This window comes from Hemiscyllium ocellatum, chromosome 3 (assembly GCF_020745735.1).
Source record: "Hemiscyllium ocellatum isolate sHemOce1 chromosome 3, sHemOce1.pat.X.cur, whole genome shotgun sequence".
Lineage (NCBI taxonomy): Eukaryota > Metazoa > Chordata > Chondrichthyes > Orectolobiformes > Hemiscylliidae > Hemiscyllium > Hemiscyllium ocellatum.
In genome coordinates, this window is record NC_083403.1 from 27,532,548 (window position 1) to 27,556,114 (window position 23,567).

Below are 23,567 nucleotides of genomic sequence, written 5' to 3' on the forward strand. Positions count from 1 at the left end.
TAAAACCTCGGATGCTGCCTGAACTGCTGTGCTCTTCCAGCACAGCTAATCCAGAATCTGGTTTCCAGCATCTGCAGTCATTGTTTTTACCTGAGACCATGGCTGGTTAGTTGATGTACTGGATCCTCAGCAATGTTCCCTCCCAGTTACATGGCCACATAGTCATCTGGAGGAAATGTGTGTGCTAATCAGCCTGACGACATATCGACATGCAGTTCTGGAAGGTGCTGCTGTGTACAGACCTCAGAGGCCTGGAGCAGTAGTAACAATTACTAGCAATATTTGTAGAAACCTTGAATTCTCAATTTTTTTTAGAGACATCTTGAGGGCAAGTACCTTGGCTCATTTGTTAGCACTACTACCTCAGTGCAAGGGACTTGAACTTGATTCCAGCCTCAGATAACTGTCTATGGAGTTTGCGTATCCTCCCTGTATCTGCACGGGTCTCCTCCAGGTGCTCTGGTTTCCTCCCACAGTCCAAAGGTTGTGCAATGGCCATGCTCCATTGCCTATGGTGTCCAGGGATGTGCATGAATGGATTAGCCATGGGAAATACAGGGTTACAGGAATAGGGTAGATGGTGGGTCTGGATGGGATGCTCTTTGGAAGGTTGGTGTGACTCAGTTGCTGTAAGGGTTATTACATCTTGAATGAGTGCTTAAATAAAACAAAGAACTACCTTTGCTGGAATACTGAAACAAAAACTGAAGTTGCTGGAGAAACTCAGCAAGTCTGGCAGCATTTGTGAAAAGAAAGCAAAGTTAAAGTTTCAAGTTTAGTGATCTTTCTTCAGAACTGAGTAAATTGCCATTTTTTCAGTTTGCTTTAATATTGGTGCTGGCTTTTGAGAAGCACTTAAATGACAATGTTTTCAATACAAAATATCATGTTTGTTTAAGAAGTTATGGCTCCAGCTTGACTCAGCTGCCACCCGATCCAATGTGGTGCCAGGACTTGACTTTATACTGCTTTATGCTTCAGGAAGTCAAGTTGAACAGATAACTTTAATAAAATTAAGTAGGCACAATACAAATGGACAGAAAGTGGAAAGCCACAATTTTTTTTTAACTCTGCTTTTCAATTTACTTCCTTCTTATCAATCTACTCAGAAACAGCTCGAAAACTTGGACTTAACCTCCCTTAACCACACACCAATTAACCACTATATCTTGTTTTGCAGGAGGAACCCTTGCACAGAGGTTATCTCGTTGCACAGTTTGCCAAGTGCCATTGCACACTCCTCCCTCTGGTAATGTAGGAACTTTCTATGCCACCATGCAATAAGTCAATCGTATAATGAATCTTATTTGTAGTGTACTTTGTCTGTTGATAGTTTTGGCAGTATAATACTCAAGTGAAAACATTGTCAAAAAAGTTCAACTGGTTCAGTGGTTAGCACTGCTGCTTCACAGCGATAGGGCCATGGGTTCAATTCAGTTCTGAAGCAACTGTGTGGAGTTTGCACATTCTCCCCATGTCTATGTGGGTTTCCTCCCACAGGTGAACTGGCCGTGCTAAATTGCCCGTAGTGTTAGGTGCATTAGTGAGAGGCAAATGTAGGGGAATGGGTCTGGGTGTGTTGCTTCTCGGAGGGTCGGCCGAAGGGCCTGTTTCCACACTGCAGGCAATCTAATATTTTTTTAAAAATGTGCAACAGATCAGCATTACTCAATTTTGCTCATTAATGGGGCATATCTTGAAATTGCAAAGATCTTCAACGAGCTGCCACTTAACATCAGGAGACTTAAGAGAGTTTAACGCGGGGATGTGGATAGGCTTAACTGATGGTACGCTTCCACGAACATACGAGTGACTGTTTTTCAGTCCTAACGCCCGCCCTCAACGATTAGTGAAGAAGACAAGTGTGTTTGAATTTGAATGCACTTGCTTTCCGGACAGACTGTGGGGCGCGGGGGAGAGAGAGACACTGAACAATGGCCCAATTGAGGCGCACAGAGATGGGAAAAGAAAACTCCTTCAAATTATTCATTCATCCCAAACAAAAAGTACACGAATAGAACAGTTTTGTTTGACAAAAAAAACCTTACAAATCAGTCCACTCTTGCATTCTATATAATGGATCTCCAATATTAAAAAAAAATGCCCAAGCCAATCTTTTAAACTTAAAAGTGGAATATGTTTAACCCATTAACCCAACTGGTTTTGGAGTTAAAAAAAGGGAGGGGGGGGAAATGTGACTTTCATCAGCAAAATAAACACGTAAAAGAAAACACTGCTTTAAGCTTTAAAATGAGTTCACCTATTTCTCACAGGGAATTTTCTCGAATGAAGCAGAGAAATAAAATTGGCGTGAAGTTTTTGTTTTGTTGGGGGGGGGGTGGGGGGTGAGAAACGGTTCGAGCAGTGAGCTGAGGGCGGGAAGAACTCCACCTCCTGGATGATCATAAATTCCTCACAGCCACCTCAAATATTAAACTTTCTCGCCGGGGCTGGACATTTTAAAGAGATCGTCCAGACCGACACGTGTCTCCAAATAAAAAAAACACTACCGGAGAAAGAGGAGGAAAAAAATAATCTGACATTCCACAACTTTTTTTTTGTTGTTGATAATAGAAACTACTTGTAAATTTTTTTTGGGGGGAGTAAGTTTTGAAAAAAATTTTTTAACTCCCTCAGAGTCCAGTCGAATGGTGACTGCGTTTATTCCCCGAGTGTCTCCTATTTTTGGTGGTGGTGACTCCCAGACTCGAACAAGGAGTTGTTCTGTTCCGACCGCCATCCTTTCAAAAAAAAAGTTTTTTTTATTTTTGGATGAAGTTTTTAAAGAGTTGTTAAGTTGGGAACTCATCGCGCAGGCGCAGGGAGACGAGCGCCGCAAATTCAAACGTGAATTTCGATCTCTTCGCTTTTTAGAGGCGAAGGGGAAAGAGAAGGAGGGTAAAGTATGGTAGACAGGGGGCCCTTACTGACCTCAGCTATCATCTTCTATCTGTCAATCGGTGCTGCCATTTTCCAAGTATTGGAAGAGCCAAACTGGAGAGAAGCAGTGAATCAGTATGAATTGAAAAAGTCTCAGATCCTTAAAGAACACCCGTGCCTGACCCAGGCGGATCTGGAAAAGATCTTGGAGGTAAGCATTGTACGGCCCCGGCAACTTTCCCACCCCCATAGCCCTTTATTAATAGGTTTTCATGTCTTTCCTATCTTCACATTTATTAATCCTGTATTTACTCTATATTAAGTGGCGCAACGTTTCACTCCTCTGTTAGCATCTTCTCTCAATAACTATATTTCACCCCCCCATGACCTCCTTGTTTCCAAAATCCTTGAAAAAGTTATTAATCATTTAAATTGTGCCTCTGATCAACTTTCATATGACTGTAAGATTCCCTCAAATTAACTTCCATGTGATTTCTTAAGTCTCAAATCAACTCTCAACTTAAAACTCCCTCAAATTAATGACTTGTTATAAAAACTCTCAAATCAACACTCAAATGTTAACGCTCCCTCAAATTAACGTCCAAGGAATTGTTAAATTCCATCAAATTATCTATATTGTGACTTTAAAGTTCCCTTAAATTAACTTCCGTGTGATTTTAAAAAAAACTTTCACTACATCTTCCATATAAGAATTTAAATTCCACTTAAATTTCTTGAATGACTCCTTTAAGATTTCACTCTCTCAATTACTTGGTGTGTGGCTTTGAGAGAGGAGATCTGGTGACGCCGTAATGGAAATGAAAATGATCTTTTTTTGATCCACTGGAATTTGACGTGTATTTTTTTTAAAAATGTTGTTGAGCCCGTGGTTGTGAGAGACCCAAGTTATGCATCAGAACCTCGTGATTATTTCACTTGGAGTATTTCCCAAGCTCCGAGTAACTGAAGCAGTCTGTGTTATTTATGTTTTTTTTTAAAAATGTAATGCCAATGCGTTTACTCACGACGCAAATCGAAACACGCACGCACACACACACACAAAACTGTTGAAACCTGACGCTCTGAGGGGAGGGAAAGTGGTGGTGGGGGAAAGGGGTCAACACTTTATTGACCCTCCAGAAGCCCGGCTGTAAGTTGCTCCGGACTTTTACTTCCCGTATTGAGTATTAAGGCGTGTGTAAGACTGTGACGGTGGTCCCGGCTTTATTTTTCCCTCTCCTCCCTTCCAAAGCGGAAAAGAGAGAGAATTTGTTCGCCGCCGCCGCCAATTTTATTTAAAAAAAAGTAACCCGAATGTGAGATCGAAGCGGAAAATCGCCCCCAATGTGAAACGCCGGATTTAAATGAACTGGGATCTGAAAGGTAACATCGTATGGAATCCCCAATCCATTTGCCAAACGTCCGAAAGAGTTGTTCAGTGTTATCACTGTTTGCCACTTGAGCAAGTCTAACACAGCGATTGCATTACCGCTGAGTTAAGAACGGTGGTATCAAAAAAGTATCAAAATTTGCACGGAGTTCCCCTTTCCTTCCCGCAGAGGAGAAACAAGAAGCCCTTTTAAAAAAATAAAACTGTTTAGGTTAAAATATACAAGAAGCCTGTCTTTTCTGTAATCTTCCTCGTCCACAGCGGTTCAGCGTTCCTGCCTGACAGCACCAGGGACCCCAGGTTCGATTCCCGCCTCGGGCGACTCTGTGTGGAGTTTGCACATTCTCCCCGTGTCTGTGCGGGTTTCCTCCCACAGTCCAAAGATGCGCAGGCTCGCTGGATTGGCCATGCTAAACTGCCCGTAATGTGGGGTTACGGGGATTGGGATGCCCTTCGGAGGGTCGGTGTGGACTGGATGGGCCGAATGGCCTGTTTCCGCATTGTAGGAACTCTATGACTTGCCTCGGGTCTGAACGAAGTTTGAAAAGTGTTGTGCCGGAGACAAAATGAACCAGTTAAGGGAGTTGGTGTGTGCTGTTTATTTATCGATAAGACACACTCTCTCCACACCGCAGGGCAGATTTGAATGAATGTATGTATGTACATAGAATGACTCTACAACTGTCGGGCGGCAACACAAAAGATATAAGTTGTGAATAGGAAGGGAAAATTTAAGCAATGGACCTATCCACGGCTGAGTGGGTAAAGGAAGTGTGTTCTGACACTGGAAGGTGGCTGTTTTAGAGAGTGGGTGAGTGTTAATACTTAACGCGTCCAGCTTATACTTCACAACCTGTCAAACGTCAATGCCTCGCGTTTTTCAACCCTCCCCATACCGGTACATCAAGATATTATCATGTATTTAAATATATATTATCACTGAGGTTTTTTAAGCTGTGCTTAAGGCTCCCGAGTTGGGGAGCGATTTAGCACAAGGACAACTTTGCCGTCAAACCTGAACTGTGCAAATCGCGCCACTGAGAGGATGTCTGATAGCAGAGTGCAGAATGTTTAGTTCCCTGGTCCCTTTTCTTTGGAGGATCTGCTCCCTCCCCGCCAATCTTACTCGCCTCTCACTTCTTCAACAATAGTGACGACTTAAGTCCCAGTTCTTGAAGATGCGAGGAGCAGTGGGACCCGCAATTCTTTCCTGCCTTTCCCTTGCCTACTTTATTGTCCCTGACTTTCACTCGATTGGTTTGACTTGACCCTGCTTTAGTCTCCTTGCCCGAATGATGAGCGGTGGGTGGGTGGGTGCGCAGGCGGGGTTGTTTTCACTGTGAAGTGCACTTGTTTTGTGTTTTTTCAGAGACCCCCACGGTTAGCTCTCGGCAGAAGTGAAACGTGGTGAGTGAGAGAGACCGCAAATGTTTGGTTGGGGGCGGGGTATTTTTGTGTTGCTCGCACGTGTGGTAACGTAAAAGCAGCTTACTAAGTGACGGGTTGACTCGATGTCGACACGTCGGGCACCTGTGGGACTTGCCGTGCCCACACCGAGGGGGGCGGGCAGTGGGTGGGTGGCTGGGAGAGTGCGTTCTGTTCTAAAAACGGAAAAATTTCCCCGAGCAGTTTATGCTGTACCAAGTTTCCAATCTCGGAACTGAAGGGCAGTATGTGGAGATGGGAAGGTGTGTTTCATCTTTTGTGTCTGAGGTGGGGAGATTGTTGGGAAGGTAAAACTCAATTTCCCCTCGTAAATATTTCCAATCTTGAAATGTCTGGTGGTAAATTCAGGAGAATTTACCTATCGCTGAAGAATTGATACAGTACAGAACAGGTCCTTTCAGCCTGCCCTGACACACAAACTAGTCCCACTTTCTTATATTTTGCCCATAGCCTTGATTGTTAAACATGTTGCATTGCCACAAGGAGAGGTGAAGAAAATCTAGATAAGGATGCTAGATAAATGAAGGAGAGAAAGGAATAGAATGTTCCACTGAAAGTGATGGAAGAAGGCTTGCATGGACCATGAAAACTATCAAGAATCAAGAGTTATGTACCTTATATCTGCTGTATATTGAAAGTAATTATACACAGTGTGTCCACATTGTAGAACACAGAAGAAGTGAGGTTTTTTTCAGGAGTGGCGGTGGGAAAGATCAAAAACTAATGGAGTTTTTAAAACTTCTTTCTATTTTGGTTTACATATCCTAATCGAGGTATCCACTCTCAGAACCATGAGCATGGAAAGTCAAAGCCAAGAGACTCAATTAATTCAAAGCAATTTCTTTTGAGGATTCTTTTTCTTCCACTTCCGGTTTTGTTCTTTGATTGTTTAGGTTTTTATTTAAAATTGTAGAGTCATTTTCTTTTGAAAATATATGCTGTGGTCAGCTATTGCGTGTTATTTTATTTACAAACTGGTCAAAGTGTTCTGCAGATGACGGTGCCCTTATTTTTAAGAGAAACCAATATTATGCAGGCTCTCTTGAATGTAAAACACCCATCAGAATGCTTTAGAGTGTTTGCCAAAATAGCTTTCTGTTTTAACATACCACTTGCCTAGTGAGTGAGGAGACATTTAATTGGGCATCTGTTTAACTTTAATAAAAGTTGAGTTTTTTATTTGCATTCAACTTTCTGAATGCCCATTTTGAATATGATCAAGCTCAGACCTCAGCAAAGCTCTCTGTCAGTTTTGTTGTGTGTAGGGAGGCTACCATTAGCAAAGTATCAAAAGCAGTCAACTCCTGCTGACTGTTGAATTGGCCTTCTTGATCCTTTGTGTAGATAACAAAACATTGGTGCTATTCACCTGACCAGTGAAATATTCCTTTGTCAAGCTTGAACAGCTGTTTGTCAGCCAGGGCCCAATTGCATAGTACTCTGGTCCCTCTCTAGAGAATTGATCACGTAATCAAGGCTGATATTCCATTTTGAGGACGGGTCACTAGACCCGAAACATTAACTCCGATTTCTCTCTACAGATGCTGCCAGACCTGCTGAGCCTTTCCAGCAATTTCTGTATTTGTTTCTGATGCTTTAGTACGTTACTGGGTGAATGCTGTGCTGCTGTTGTTTGGGTGAGACATTAAATGAAGGCTTATCCTGTGCAGGTGGAAGTATAAGATCACCTGGTACTGTTGGGAAGGAGAGTACTGTTCTGGCAAATATTTATCCCAAACCAGGCATTGTTAATTTATATATTGTTGTTTGAGGGGGCTCACTGCATGTAAATTAGCTGCTGGCTTTCTGCGTTTCGAGCTCCAACTGCACTCTTTCAAAAGCATTTTTATTGGGTGTGATGCAATATCTTGAGACAGTACAAAGTGTGATATCAGTGCAAATACTGTAGAAGTTGTCAAAGTAAATTAATTGTAAAACTGAAATTCTAAGATTTATTTGTTGGCCTCTGTTGAGTTAGCTGATCATCTTCAATATATGTTTATCTTCAGTGCTTCAGTCCCACTGAATCAAGGTTCAAACTGGATTCTTGTTTCTGCTAGAAAATGCCTGTGAGGACATCAGGATGTTTTTTCAGGCTTAGCTGTGAGGCATCCATCGTCAAATAGCGCTCTGTTGCTCAGACTGAGAACTCAAATGTTTGCCTGTAGAACTATTTTGCAGTATGAGACCACACTCCCTGGGTGGGAGGGAAGGTGGTTTGGGGAGAAACTGGGTTGGGGAGGAATGTAGGGAGGGAGAGATGTTGTGGGAGGAGTGGTTTGGGTGGTGGGATGAGAGATGTTCCACAGAGGTAATTGTGCAGTTATTTTGGAAACATTTAAACTGCGTGTCTTTTCTCTTATAGCTCGCCAAGCTTTCCTGAGCTGCCGGGTAATCTTTGTATATAGGTGAGTGACGCTGAATCCCCTGCCCTCGCTCAGAGGGAGGAGTGGGAGAGCGTCGGTCACTCTTACTGGTGTTAGCCAAGTTGGTTTCCTTTCTCTCTTGTGCTCTCGTGCGCTCTCTTCCAAACCTCTTTCCCTCCCTCTGCTGATAAAACTGCTTTGAAAATCAGCTCTTTGTTTACCAAGCTTAGAGGTCTTGACAACAATTTGATGTGGGTGGGGGTGGGAGTTGGGTAGAGGGTGGGAAACCATTCTGTGCTTGGCCACCTTGGCTGATGCGAGATGTCTTGTGCATGGGTGTGAAGGTGCCTGTCTGCTGCATGGTCTGTTTTGTTGTGAGATCTTGTCGGTCATTTTTAACATGCATTTTAGAGTGCACTAAAAATTATTTTCTCGTGCAGCTATTGTCGGCGACATAATTTGCATCACGGCTGAACTGGCTAACGTCACCCTGTGTAGACGATTGCTGTGGAACAGTCTGCCAAGCAGTTCGCGCTTGTGATGACCCCCTCCCCCTTCTGTAAGCTGAAATGACTGAACTCTATTTTTCTCTCTATTGACTTGACTGTTGGGGGGGACTTAATTCCCTCTACATAAACTGGATGATGAAAGGGATAGCACTGCTTTGGTAGGACATTAACACACTTGTCAACAAGCACACATTCCACACAGAGGAAAGAAAACCCTTTCGATCCGGCTCTGAACTGATTTGGGTTCAGTTGTGTCTGTGGTGATGACTCTTTGCCCACATGTTAATGCCAGTGATAATAAAATTGTTTAATAGACCCCTGACTATTATGTTCCAACATGTATTTCATTGGTTGCCCTTTGAATTTCACGTGGAAACAACGTGCTATCTGATTAATTTTATAGCTCCAGTCAACTGATTATAAACTGCAAGGCTAGCTTGGAACTTCTCAAGGTCTCCTTGGAACTACTCAAAACGCTTGTCGCACACTTCCAGAATTTCAAAAAAATAAATGCCAAGATACTCTCTCTCCTGCCATCTACCTGTGGGTGTTGACTCTTTGGAGTAGAGTTTCAAGGGTACAGGTAGCCTTTTTTATAAAATGGCTGATTTGCCCGTGTGATTGTGCACATTTTGACAAAGAACATTACCATTTTGGACTGTCTCAGTCAAACCTGGTCCTGTCCTCCACTGGTACGTGGTGGGATTTGTTGATGATGTAGAATTGGGTTTTGCAGTGTATTATTGCTGTGCAATGGCTTTTAAAAAATTTTGTTCATTAGCCAGTATTCACTGCCAATCTCTAACTGCCCCTGCCAAAGGTGGTGCTAAGCTGCCTTGATGAATCTTTTGAAGTCCTGGAGAGAGGGGGTGGGGAGAAGGGAGACGCATAATGATGTTAGGAACTGAGTTCCAAGATTTTGACTCTGCTGGACAAGAATTTTAGATTTGTGGTCTTTGCTTCACTCAAAACCAACCCAGACACCAACCTTGCGTTCTGCTCATTCTGCCGCTAACCACTGTTTGAATATCCCTTATTTATTCCAGCTTGATGTTTTATCTCTGGGTCTAGAATTTGGATTCCATCACATTAATGGGAGTGTTATCCTTTGACTGTTCTCTATAATGAGAAATTAAGTTGAGGCGTCTCGAATCCTTTGCAAATGGACATCAATTCACAGCATATTACATGTTAATTGACATAAAGTTGTCATCTTGCTTGGCAAAGCCTCAGGATTGGCTGAGTATTTATGTGAAAGGTGGGACAGAGGGGAATGAAGATGATATGAAAAAGCTGCCCACTAAGTTGAGAGTAATTTGGGAGAACCTTAGAGATGTATCAAGTGACTTGACATTCAGCTTTAGTTAAAGTGCAGTTTGGGAGGTAGTGAATTGTCATCCCATTATACAATCCACCCAACCAATCTTCACATTCTAATCAATGGAAAGAAAGTTGGGCAGGATTATTTATCAGGCTGAAGTTGAATTTCAGCCTAAATGAAACATTGATGGTTATCCCAGAAACTGACATCCCCTACCTTTAAGGAAAAGCAAATTCTTAGGAAGGGCTTTGCAAGGCAAGGCTTTTGCCTGCACCTTTCTTTCTTAATCTGACTATTCTGACCAGTGGGCTACAAAAGAACATTTTCTGCTTGACGTAGCCTATAAAACCAGTTGCACCCAGACCCAGGGGCAACTGGCCACTGTTCTTAATCCCTAACTTTATTCTTTTCTCTTTTGTACGTTAAGTGGCGTAACAGGGTGCACCGGAGGCAACCGCAACGAGCGCTGATGTCTCTCGCTTTTGACCCTGGTGGCTGTTGGGAGCTGAGAAGGATTCGGGAGAAATTGTACTGGAGTACTATCGGGCAAGTGACAGATTTTCCCCCGGATTTAGTTGGTGAAAAGCTAGGCTTGAAATGTATCATAAGAGGTGGCCACAGAAGAGGACATTTGCAAATATTCATTGGTCCAAAGGCAGAGGTGGTGAAACACGAATAGCCCTCATGGCCTGAATTGCCATTTCTTGATCGATGTTTCTTTTTCCATTGAGTAATTTGATTCAATGGCACCAAGGCCCTCATTGGCTCTGTGTGTATGCAGGAGTTGTGTATAAAATCATTTGTTGTATTTGAGTCAGCACCCATACAAACTTCACCTGTACCTAATATTCTATTTCTAAAAGAAAAACATAGGAAGTGAGAAGTTGCCTTTGAAGACTGGGTGGACACTGGTTGGTGGGGTGGGGGGAAAGTGGAGTGGAACCTGTGGTGCATATCACCCCAATAACATTTTGATTTTGCTGTTCTGTTGAATGTTTGTTTGATTTTGTTACAGTGTCCCATCAGGCCAAGTCTAACCTGCTGATGTTTTGTTGAAACCTGGCCTTTACTGATGGCAGAAACTAGTATTTGCAAATATCTGACAAAGAGCCACATCTGTTGACCTCCAATTGGAACCTTCATTTATGTATGTCCAGAGCAATTAAGCTTGGTGGCATTGAAAGGGCACATCATAATGTTACTTGATTGTTACTTGATTTAATTGTTGTACTTTACATGATAAATTGTTCCAAACTTTCCAAAATGTCCCTCTGACTTACTCCCTGATCAGTACCAAAGCAGATTCAACTTTGGATGTTTCTATAATGCTGGATTCATATTGAAAGCCATACTGGACATCTGCAGTGCAGTAAGGAAAGGTAGTGATGGTCTCAGCATTGGCTATCCATGGGTTATCTCCAAAGTGGTGGCAATTGTGGCCACAATAAGGAGGTTTCCTTTTGAAGATGTGGTGAGCTTAGAGCAGCTTTAGGCCATTAAAGGCATTTGTGGTCATCATTATAGATGGCAGAGAACAAAAAATTAAACATTTTTAGACAATTTTAAGAACATCTTGGTTGTAAGCATAATTCCTTTTTTTTTCCAGCATTAAATGGGATCCAACAGTATACTAAGATTCATGGATTGATTCAGGGGTTCTGCCATTTTTGTCCTTGCTCCTAAGTGATTAGCTGACTGAAAGTACCAATGGCCCAACTTAATCATGCAAACCAGGTCATGTGTCTTTTTGAAGACTCTTCTGCGAGATTAGTGGTAAAATGGGCAAAGCGTCTGTCAACCGTGCTCTCCTAGTTTTTGTCCAGCTCTACAGTGGCCTAGCCATTAGCCCTCAGAAGAAGCATCTTGGCCATGGTACAATGGACAAAGTATTTTCATATTGATGCAGATCCAGGAGAAGAAGGAATTCCCATGGTTTCATGGATAAACTACTCGTTACTAACAGGCCACGTTTCACCTCTTCTCTCCTTTCTCACTTCCTGACTATTCTGACCACTGGGCTACAAAACAACATGTTCTGCTTGATGTAGCCTTTAAAACCTTTGAAGTCAGAGCTGTAGACATTGTCTACATGGACTTCAGCAAGGCATTCAACAAGGTTCTGCAAGTTGGGTGGATAGCAGGGTTTGATCATATTGAATCTGGGAGAGCTAGACAATTTAATACAAAATTTCCTTGAAGGTAGGAGACAGGGTGGTGGCGGAGGGTTGTTTTCCAACTGAAGGCCTCTGATCAACAGTATTCTGCAAGGATTGCTGCTGGTTCCATTGCTTTTTATCATTCACATAAACAATTTTGTTGTGAATATAGGAGGTATGGTTCATAAGTTTGCAAATGATATTAAAATTGATGGTGTAGTAGACAAGAACGTTATCTCTGAGTAGAACTGGACCTTGATCAGGCAGGTCAATGGGCTTAGGAGTGGCAGATGGAGTTTAATTTAAATAAATGTGAGGTGCTGCATATTGGTAAGGCAAATCAGGGAAGACCGACATATTTAATGGCACAGCCCTGGAGAGTGTTGCTGAAAGAACCACCGGGATGCAGGTGTATTGTTCTTTGAAAGTGGAGTCGCTGGTAGACAGGGTAGTGAAGAAGGATTTTGAAATACTTGCCTTCATTGGTCAATACTTTGAGTCTAGCTGAGGAGCTAACCTTATAGAAGTTAGTAAAATCATGAGGGGCATGGATAGGGTGAACAGCCAAGGTCTTTATCCGAGGGCAGAGGAGTCTCAAATTAGAGGGTGTAGATTCTAGCTGAGAGGGGAAAGATTTGAAAGGACCTGAGGGACAACAATTTTCTGTAAAGGATGGTGCGTGTATGGAATGAGCTGCCAGAGGAAATTGAGAAGGCAGTTACAATTACAGCATTTAGAAGGCATCTGAATGGGTACGTAAATAGGAAGGGTTTAGAGGGATATGGGCTATATGCTGACAACTGGGACTAGATTAATGTAGGATATCTGGTTGGCATAGACGAGTTGGACCGTGCTATATGAGTACGACTCTGACTCTTAAGTGGCAAAACAGGATGCATTGGGGGCCATTGCCTCTTGATTTTGACCCTGGTGGCTGTTGGGAGCTCAGGAGGTCTTGGGAGAAATTGTACTGGAATACCATTGGGTGAGTGACAATTTGACTTGACTTAACAGGCCAAAATTAGCATACTATTTAGGAAAGACTAGTTGGTATGTTGCTTAGCACCTGCAGCATTGAGGACCAAGAAACAATTATCCACAAAGTTTGGGACTTAGCCTTGGGAATTATTCTCTTTGCATATTTGGCATAAAAAGACTGATCCAAGTATGCTACAAAGTGTGCATTGTAAAACACACCAATGTCTTTTGAATATTGTTGATGGGAATATATACACTGAAGAGAAAAATTAGGAGTGGAGTACTTTGATGTACCCCAAACTCTTCCCCCACTTGGTCTCTGATCAATAACAAGGAGAAAATAATTCCCTTCTCTGCACTTTTTGCAGGCCAAGAATTCAGGACCAAGACCCTACCCTCTAGAAATTTTCCCAAGAAGACTTGCCTGACAACCTTTCACTTTGCCTCCAAGAAAAGCTTCTTTGAGTCTGCTAATGTCCGGAGCCTTTCATCTCCTGCACCACTAAATCAGCCCCTCCCTCACCTGTATCATCCTTGCCTTCCACATGATGATGTTCCACTCAGGTCTCTTCAATCTTTGAAACCTGCTGTATTTAAAAGATGTGAAAATATTCTTACTTATACAATTTAAGGCAGTTTTCTTGTGGTTCCCTGGATGATCTATTCCAAGCCAATATGTCCTTTTGCCTCATTACTGTTTTAAAACAAAAAAGATATTTTAGTCACTTATCGCAAATGTTGCTTTTCTGTGGTCCTTCAGCAAGGTCAATGGGTATCGCTGATTAGTTCTTGGCCTTATCAGTCAAGAAGCTTTCTGACCTTCTCCATCGTGGGATGCCAGCACTCAGAATCTGGATACTCTGGAATTTTCCATTCGCTTCTGTCTAGAAACAGCTCTTCCTTCTCCGGAAATATTGCACTGCTTGAGGCGATCTACCACAATGTGAAAGATGACTCTTTGTTCCCAAGAACTTTTATGCATTTTTTTAAAAAAGAAAACCCTCCTTTCATTCTTAAAGTTACTGAGAGAGTTGTTGGAAGGAGCTAAGGTCTGAATTGACTCAGTCTGATTCTTGCATGTTCGATCATGCTTGGACTGTTTCAGGCATTGTATTGTAACATTTGGCAAACTGTGATTCAAACATTCCTCACAGTTCAAGCTTTATCCAGTGCATGTGATTTTTATGAGAATATGTTAGGAATAAGCTTTGCTGCTATGTGCTCAGCCCCTTCCTGAAAGGAATCTGATTCAGTCTTGAAATATTCTGCTAGAGTTCAGAGGTTATTCAGCCCAGTGACAAGACTTTCACTTTCCAACTCCGTAGTTCAGCTTTCCTCATTCTGTCTGGAATCTGGCAGAAACCTGAACTCCCTCATTATAAAATTCCAGGCTGACAGTAAATGAAGAAGTGTTTTTACACCAGTGGTTTTTCTTGACATATGCTTAATCTCTCTCTGAGAAAATAATGTTAACACAGTTAAAGATTTGGCTGAGTGCAGGCAAATGTATCGTCTTGGTCTTTGCCACTGATCTGGAATTAGGAGCCAAGTACTGACTTAAATATCTTGGGTTAATGTTTTCCCCTCTCTTGGCTTCTAGTAAAAAATGAATGTGACTCAGCCCAAGGCCAGTGAAAAGCAGGAAAACACTTTTGCTCTTATCACTGCATGGAGTCTACTTCCACTTCAGGTACATTTGTGGAAATTAACAGCCAGCCGTGAGGAGCTATAATGGAGGTCTTGTGGGAAGAAAAATGAAGATGCAGTTCAGCTTCTAGTTAAAACCTGCTGGATACACTCAAATCACTGAAGTCCTTGAATCAATTATATGCAGCCACCACATTTTATTTTCTGTTTTCTGACTCTGATATGGCATGCTGTTTTCATATTACAGTATAAAAGTCTCTGCATGTGGATAATATTAAATATATCAGGTCCCTATTGTTCACATTTGTGGAAATAATCAAAGGAATAACACTTAAACAAAATACCAACGTAAGTGCACCGTAAAAGACTATGGGGTAGAATTTGCAGTGTGGTCCTGGGGATGGAGTGGAAGTAGCACTACCAACAGTAAATTGCGTTGATATATTTTTCAGCATTAGCAATATGTCCCAAGGCATTAATGCCTGTTCATGGTGGGAGGTAGATACAGAGACTTCTGGTGCAGTTCAATCAGATATTGAATATTAGAAACAATATTAATTTTTAGTCTTTGCAATGTTGGTAGACATAAACCTGTCCCATCTGATCTTGAGAATTGCAAACTCAGTAATAAAATTATTAATTAATTATTTTGCAATGATTTGTGCAACTCTGATTTGCCATTATCAGACGTTTTATCGGCCAATGTAATGTTGTAAAGATTATTCCCCACCGCACTGACGCAAAGCAGTCCAGGTTTCTCAAGTAGAAAAGCTGCAATTTAATGCCTTTTAAGTAATTATTGTGATAAAGAATGGTTTATTACAGGGAGTGGTTGAGGTGGAGACTGAGATTTTGTTTTGGGAGGGAAATGCTCCTGCACAAATTTAGCAGAGGATGATGTGATCTGGAGTATGGGAGTGCTGGGGTTGAGCAGTGATGTTGGTGCTGGCCATGACAAGGTTCAGATGGCTCCAGCAAAGAGTCAACATGGATACCACGACATAGAATTAGGCTATTCAGCGCATTGAGTCGCAAGTCGATGATAAACATGTTCAGCAATGAGGTAATTGCAGGTTACTGTTGATTGTTGTACGAATGTTTCAACTTTTGACTTGCAAGATCACAGAAACATGAGAAATTATAAGTTTCACTTATCCACTTTCCAACACTGTGTTTGAATATATTTTCAGACATTACCTCAAGTTACTAATGGAGAGTCTTCGTATCAAAATTCGTGCAGGGATTTGTTTGCTTTTGCTGTGGACGTGATATCTGAAGGGGTTATTAATACCTTGGAATCCTCTTCAGTGTTTTGTTTGACTTGTGCCATGGAGACTTAACACTTAAATAAACAGAAATGTTACATGAAAAATCCCAGAAAAGTGCCTCACTGAGCAATGATTTCTTAAATTTACACTTCAGTAGAATTGAACAGCCTAAACAGTGCTGCTTGTTCTAGTAATGTAACAGTCTTTAGTTTTTTTATTATTAGCACAATTTCTATACGATCATCTGATAGTTCTGTTTTGTTGGTCATGCTGATCTGTTCATCTTGCCTCCTTTCCAGGGAGAAAGAGAGATGCGGGCGCACAGAGCCATATCCTAACTTTCATTGTACGTTGAGAAATTCAGTAAAATTACTCAACAGTCATGAGGTCAGGTTTGGCTCAAATCGAATATACAACTTGCATGAGACCATGAAGGTTGAGAAGTGGAAGGAAAGGGTGAATTTCAAGTAAATTGAGACAATGAAGCTTAGCCTCTGTCTGTTCTATGTGAAGTAAATCTTCTGCGCTTGGATCAGAAGATCAAAGATGATGACAGGAAGAATCCACTGTTTTGGTTTTACTTGAAGTAGTCACAATTTACATATTTTACAATATTCTATAGTTATCCTATTGTAATGGCTGATGCAATCTTTCCTGATTCAAAGTTGAGTTGCAGTTGTTGAACTGGATCTCTGAGGAGCCGAGAATCTTAAAGGCTTTCAAATTAGCACTTGTTTAATTCAGCTCACATGGGATTAGCAACAACCTTCTGGCTCCCTGATGATCTGTTTATAATCTCCAACTATCTTAAATCTCCAAAATGCCTGTCGGGCACATTGTTCTTGTTAATTACTTACTAACAGATCTTCTGTGGTAATGCTCCTGATGGGTCAGAGGTTACTACTATGAATCTGGCATTAGGAATAAAGTATGACTCCTATTGAGGAGTACACACTGGAGGCAAAGTATTTTGAAATTACTGTCAGATCTAATACTGTCAAGGCATCTTTCAATTAGTGTGATGAGGTGTTTCCTTATAAGTGGATCATTAACAACCTTATTGTCATTTTACCATGTGCACTGGTTAAGAGATGTACAGCATGGTAACAGACCCTTAGGTTCAACTCATCCATGCCATCAGATATCCTAACCTAATCATTTGTCAGCACATGACCCATATCCCTCTAAACCCTTCCTATTCATATACCCATCCAGATCTCTCTTAAATGCTGTAATTGTACTAGCCTCTACAACTTCCTCTGGCAACTCATTCCATACACGCACCACCCTCTGCATGAAAAAGTTGCCCCTTAGGTCTCTTTTATATTCTTGCCCTCTAGTTCTGGACTCCCCCCCCCCCCCCCCCCCCCCCACCCCAGGGAAAAGACTTTGTCTATATACCCTATCCATGCCCCTCGTGATTTTATAAACCTCAAAAGGTTGACCCCTCAACCTCCGATGTTCCAGGGAAAACAGCCCTAGCCTAACCAATCTCTCTCTGTAGCACAAATCCTCCAAGCCTGGCAACATCCTTGTAAATCTTTGCTGAACCCTTTCAAGTTTTACAACTTCCTTCCGATAATTAGCTCAATTCCACTGGGCTTCACTGGTTCCTCCAGTGGGGAATGGATCAAAAACAACTGTCCTGTTCAGAGAGATATGGAACTTGGATTCTGATTCTGACCTACAGTACTGTGCTGGCGATGCTGAGTCAGCCCACTACTGTCCTGGTGGTGTAGACGAGTGAGAAAACATTCCGGAGCTTTCCATTCGACTTTGAAAAGTGATCGGGCCTGAAATGTAATTTTGCTGTGAAAATTTATTAATGATTTTGGATCTAAAATGAAGCTCAGTAAATCTGATAATACATCAAAATGGTATTCTGTTTATACCAGTGACGAATTCCTTGAAAAATAGTTTGCATATTAATGTGGGGGACTGGTGGGTTTTTCCAATTTTTGCAAAATGACTGTCTTCTCCTCTGGAAACCCCCGGGCCAGTTTGTCAGTCACGAGTTAAGCTTCAAGAAGGTGTTCTTGTTCACCTCTGGTGGAAGGACTTTTAAAGTTTGATCACTTTGTTACTCTCCTGCCTCTATGTTCTAAGTTTTGGTTTATTTTTCTGCGTTTTAAGATGGTGCCAGAGAGTGGCGACATTCTGCAACACTTGTTTTTTAATGTGTTTTGTAATAAAATATGCATCAAATTTTGATCAGTTGAGTTCTGAAGAAAATATCTTCTTTGGAATTGGTATTACTTGGAAAGTTTAATCATCTTAAAAAAATCTTATTGGTGGCAGTCTGTTCAAGTCTTTTCTGTAGTTTTATCGGTTAATCTTTTGGTAGGAGTAGAAACATGGGGGCTGGGATAGATGACTCGTGTCAACTATAATATTGCTATTGGACTCCCAGTCCAAACCTCACTGCGAGGTCTTGAAAATATTTGCTAAAATTAACTGGAGCGAATAATATACAAGCAAGGACATGTTGGAAAATGCAATAAAAATATGGACCTTTTCAACAGAAATGTCACAATATCAGCAAATACCGACTAATTTTGCAGTTTCTCTTTATGTCTAAACTCAATTATTTTAATGTACTCCTGGGCTAGTCTCCTAACTGGGACCTTAGTAAACTTCAGCTTGTCCTCAACTTTACTGAGCATATCTTAATTATGTGGGTGGTGTTTGTGGTTGAAAAGTTAAAGATTTGCAGCCTTTTTAAGTGAACTAATTTCTCTCCATCTTAGTCCCTGGAAGTACTGGAAAATCTTCCCTAGCCCTCTCTGCCTCTCTATGTATCTCTTCTCTTATGACATGCTTCTTGAAGCTTTGTCTTCGTCCAAACATTTGATTGCTTACTCTAATATTTCCTTAAGTTGCATTTGGTGTAAAACTTTTGTATTTTTGGCAATCCACTTCCCTTGCAAGGGTTTAAAAAATCTTTGCGTTTATAACTGCAGTATTTGAAGCAAAATTCCCAGTTCCTTATTTTTAAGGTAGCACTTCTTAATGTGAACCTGAAAGGACAGCTATGACCTTGTTTTATTGAAAAGGCAGTGCTTTTAACTTCATGGCCCTCTCTGCATATATTATAAACTCTGTGTGAATGAAAACAGTTCGGGTATAGGGTTATTCATGCATCTACTGCTCCCCACGAAATTGTACCCAACCTGGGCTCTCAAAATGAAGAGCAGATGATTGGGTATGAATTGCAGGACCATGATGAAACAATACGATAGAGTTAATATCTTGTAGAGGGATGCAAACTGGCAGGGAGGAAGAAATCCAAAAAAAAAGGTCCCACTAATTGCGATGAAAAGACTGGGTGTGTGCTCCCGGAAGTTGGCTGGAGATCCACTTACTCTTTAATTAGACTTTTGAGCTGACTTTGTTCAGTGTTAAAGCTTTGAAATGTTTTATTCCCTCATTGTTATTGCAGAGATATTTGGATTCAGACTGCGCCTCATTCAGTGGTGTTTCCGGCTCTGGGTACCGGAAATGCTGGGGGCATTAAAGTGTTGAAAGTAGATAATGTAAGAGCCACAAGGTTCAGTCTTGGCACTGAGATCTTAATTGAGGGAAAGTTAGGCCTGTCTGTTTTGACATGTGGTGTCACCATGGATGTCAATGAGGGTGGGGCTTAAAGTTGCAAAAGATTGGCGTGTATTTTCTTAAGTTTTGAAAACTGGACGTCTGAGGCAAGATTTATAATTTTAAGAGCTTGTTAGGGTGGATATGAACAGAATGTGTTTCTCTGGAGGGAATTGAAAACGAGAAACACAATCTTAGTCTTAAAACTAAAGCCAAGTGAGTGAAATCAGGAAACCAATTTTTAGAAAGGGTAGTGAGAATCTAGTATTCTCTTGCTCTAAACGCCTCTCTGTATGTACGCTAACAACAAAAACACAACTGAACTCTGGGCAATTATTTGCAGTTTGCAAGATTCAGGGTTTTTTTTTGCTGTACAAGGGCGTCAAGGGGTATGGAGACCAGGCGAGAAAATGTAGCTGTGATACAGGTCAGCCATTGAATATGTAGATCAGTCTGAGATGTGTCAATAAAATTAGAGTATGGCAGGACTAGGACAAATGGACCATCTTAAACTATTAAGTTTAACATCCATCATATTATCTTCAGTGAGTGACACACACAGCCTATTCTTTTGTATGTGATGATGAGAAATGATTGCAGATTGTAATGGTGAGACTGTGTGATCTGGCAAGATCCTAATGTAAAAAAGACCATATTAAGACCACCCAGAATTCTCTACAATGCGTTTCATTGAATGAATGTATTCAAGAGGTGGCTAGAAATAGCACTTGGGGCGAATGGGATCAAAGGTTATGGGGAGAAAATGGGATTGGACTGTTGAGTTGGATGATCAGCCATGATCATGATGAATGGTGGAGTGGGCTTGAAGGACCGAATGGCGGCCACCTGATCCCTCTCTTACGTTAGGATATCCTCAGCTATGACACATATTCTATGGATCACAACATTTGTTGTGTCAGAGTGCCAAAGATATGCTGGGTTGGAGAGAGGGGATAGAGAAACAGTTAAATTGTTTTCAATGGTACAAAAATGGTAACTATTTTTCACTTTTACTAATCTAAAGTTAGATTATAACCAAGGACACAGATTAGTAATTTTTCATAGAAGGTGATGGAGTCATGAAATACAATCCCCCAGAACACTAGGGAACATCTTGAATCTTGAAGTAAAAACAAGTAAACTTAGTTTAAAAGCTACCTTTTGTCAGCACTGTGTTTCTTTACTGCTTCTTGCCGTCAGAGTTGTTCCTGTTTTAATGTTGAGTTGGGAAGCATGGCTAGAGATTCGAGGAAGGGAAATGGAATGGTGTAGAAAGGAAGGGAAGGCTGTATTTGGAAGGGTTTAAAAAATAGCTTGAATTCTGCTGCTTTGATCACCCTTTTATCTAACATAGCACTCAAGTGCTGTGAAACAGCCTTGTTAAGGGGTGTTATGTTGCTCTGCACCAGACCTGATTGTTAATAGACTCTAGCTATTCTGAAGTGAATACAAGAGTCTAGTTGTAAACCCTACCAGAATTTCTGCTTTTACTATCAAAGTGATAACTGCCCACAGATAGCAAGGCAGATGAATTTGTCTGGAATTGTAAACACAAGTTTTTATCACAAAACTTCCTAGTTAGGAATTTTTAAGAAAACATTCCAAAGCACAATTCCTGGAATATTTTTCTGCTGGTCAAAGGGAGGAATTGACCAGTTGACAATTTTGCAATCTGATCTTGGACAGGTAACTCTGTGGGTTATCGGGTGCCTGGAGGTTGCATTTGAGAGAGACTGAGGTGGAGGAGAATGTGTGTTTTTTTTTCTGCACAAAAGTGTACCTATCAAGGAGAGTCTTGTTTCCCAATGAGTGAGGTCATTTCTTTTTTGAGAAAATCAACAATTTGAAAAATTCAGTAATTAGAAAAATGTTTGCATTCGCTATGATTTTGAATGTGCATAATTATGTAAGTGGCTTTTTATTTTAAGTGCATCTGATACAGTAGAGGTTTTCCAGCTGCTGAGTATTTTGGATGTTTGTTGCTCAGCAGTGTTGTATACACTGAGCAGCTTGCAGATGCTGATAAGTGATAATAATGCTGATTCATAGGGTAGAATGCAATTTTACTTGTGGGTCTAATCCTTCTCTCTAATGATACATGTTTTTCAAGGAATAGTCAATATATATCCTTGGACAGGCTATATGGTCCTCATTGATCGCAGTCAGCAGTCACCTCTCTTAATACTGTACAGCTTCTGTATTCTCCATTATTTTAATGGAATTATTTTCAAGACAACCCACTTGTGGCTGTTGATCTAGATTGGGAGGGAGCCTATGGTTTTTCAGAAAGCTTTATCATCCTTTTACAAGCTGCTTTGGGTGGAAATAGATTTGAGATGTTGTTGCTCTTGCTCCTTACCAATGTTTTTTAAGAAAGGAAACTTGCGTCGTCCTCTCCCTCTAACCTTATGCCCATGACACTTAGCAGATCTGTGTTTCTCTAATTTCTTGAAGGAATGTAGCCTTTTGGTAAACAGCGTTGTTGGTATGTCTTGTATTAGTATGCCTTGAGATAAGTTTGTCTGTAAGCAAATGGACCTATTTTTGTTGTTGCGTAAAATGCTGCATTCACTGGCCACAAAACTCTGCAAATCCATATAGTGCCTTCATAGCCTGTAATTTGAATCTGTAATTGTAGTCCTGAGTATCTCCTCGTTCATATGGATTATGAAAAATAGCACATGCCATTATTTATATTTCCCTCCCACCCCAAGAATAAGAACGTGAGTAATATTGGACCTCCACTCCTCTTTGCTGACACATTTCTGCTATGTTTTTCTTCCATCTATGACAATGAAAGAAAATAAACTTAGCAGTAGCACTCTGGTCTGTGAATTAAAAACACGAGTTAAATGTTTTGAGTGCATCACACCCTTTCATTCTCCAATCTGTTGTGCCTTTCCAAAATGTGAGGATATTTTGAAGTGCCTTTGCGCTGTGGGGCAAGTTGGCAGCCAGTCTGCACTCAGCTAGTCTCACAAAATAACACTGTGATCAATCACTGTATGGTCTTTCTGTAAGAATGTTGATTAAAGAGTTGGTCAGAACACTGAGGGGAACTTTACTGTTCTTCTTCAGCATTGCCTCAGGATCTTCAATGTCTGCCTGAGATAGACGGCCTTGGTTTTCAGTCTCATCTAAAGAGTTTTTGTTTTTGCATGCTTGTTGCACTCTGTCTCTTCCTCCACAGGAATGTGGTGCAAGTCCTGTGACCTTGGTTAAACATTAACCAAATGCCCAAGTTCAAGAACTGTAGGTGTGTATGGGAGAATGATTTGAGTTTAACCAGCTAAGTGCCGTTGAGATCACTAGTACAGAATATTTATCCCATTGGGGCTTCATTTATCAAACTTATTTGGCACAAAGTGGGCAGAACTCTGGTGCCCAGTGACACAAGGACATTCTTCCACCACTCTAAGCCTCATTGCTGAAATAGGTTGATTCATTAGCACCTCTGCTTTGAGTACCACTTGGTGCTGAGCTATTGGCACTCACTCCTCTGAGGACAAAGTGAGGTGCGGGAGATCAGAGTCGGGAGTGTGGTGCTGGAAAAGCACAGCAGGACAGGCAACATCCGAGCAGCAGGAGAGTTGACGTTTCGGGCGAAAGCTGATGAAGGGCTCATCCACGGAACGTCGACTCTCCTGCTCCTTGAGTGCTGCCTGAGCAGCTGTGCTTTTCCAGCACTACACTCTCGACTCATTCCTCTGAGTTGAACGTAGATTTCGAGATTGACACTGGAGAAGTGCTGCTCTTCCAGATAATTTATGAAACTGAGGCCATGTCTATCCAATCAAGATGGGACAGTAGTTAGAGGCACTCTTCTGGCAAAATCTGTCCCTCAATCAACCGTGCACAAACAAATCAACTGGTCACTGTCACATTGCTGAGCAGGTTCTTCTAAATAACAGAAGATTGGCTTCCCACATTTTGACTGTGATAATGAGAGGCAATGACCTAGTGATAATACTGCTAGGTTATTCAGAGACACAGGTAAAGTTCTAGGGACACTAGA

General features: G+C 41.3%; 1 protein-coding gene and 1 long non-coding RNA gene across 3 annotated transcripts in view; both read left to right on the top strand.

Moving 5' to 3' along the window:
- The first annotated feature begins 2,365 nt into the window (after positions 1-2,365).
- The window catches only part of kcnk5a (potassium channel, subfamily K, member 5a), a 33,649-nt gene continuing 12,447 nt past the window's right edge, over positions 2,366-23,567 (top strand). The window contains exon 1 of the mRNA XM_060849214.1: positions 2,366-3,091. Coding sequence (XP_060705197.1) covers positions 2,906-3,091 — 186 coding nt within the window. The 5' untranslated portion in view covers positions 2,366-2,905. The remainder of the gene's footprint in view (positions 3,092-23,567) is intronic.
- Positions 3,561-10,455, top strand: LOC132831208 (uncharacterized). Of its 2 annotated transcripts, none has more exons than XR_009646480.1 (5): positions 3,561-4,263; positions 5,640-5,677; positions 8,082-8,124; positions 8,523-8,641; positions 10,340-10,455. It is a non-coding gene; the product is annotated as an uncharacterized LOC132831208 (long non-coding RNA). The 2 variants fall into 2 exon arrangements; XR_009646481.1 differs by lacking the exon at positions 3,561-4,263 and adding an exon at positions 4,270-5,081.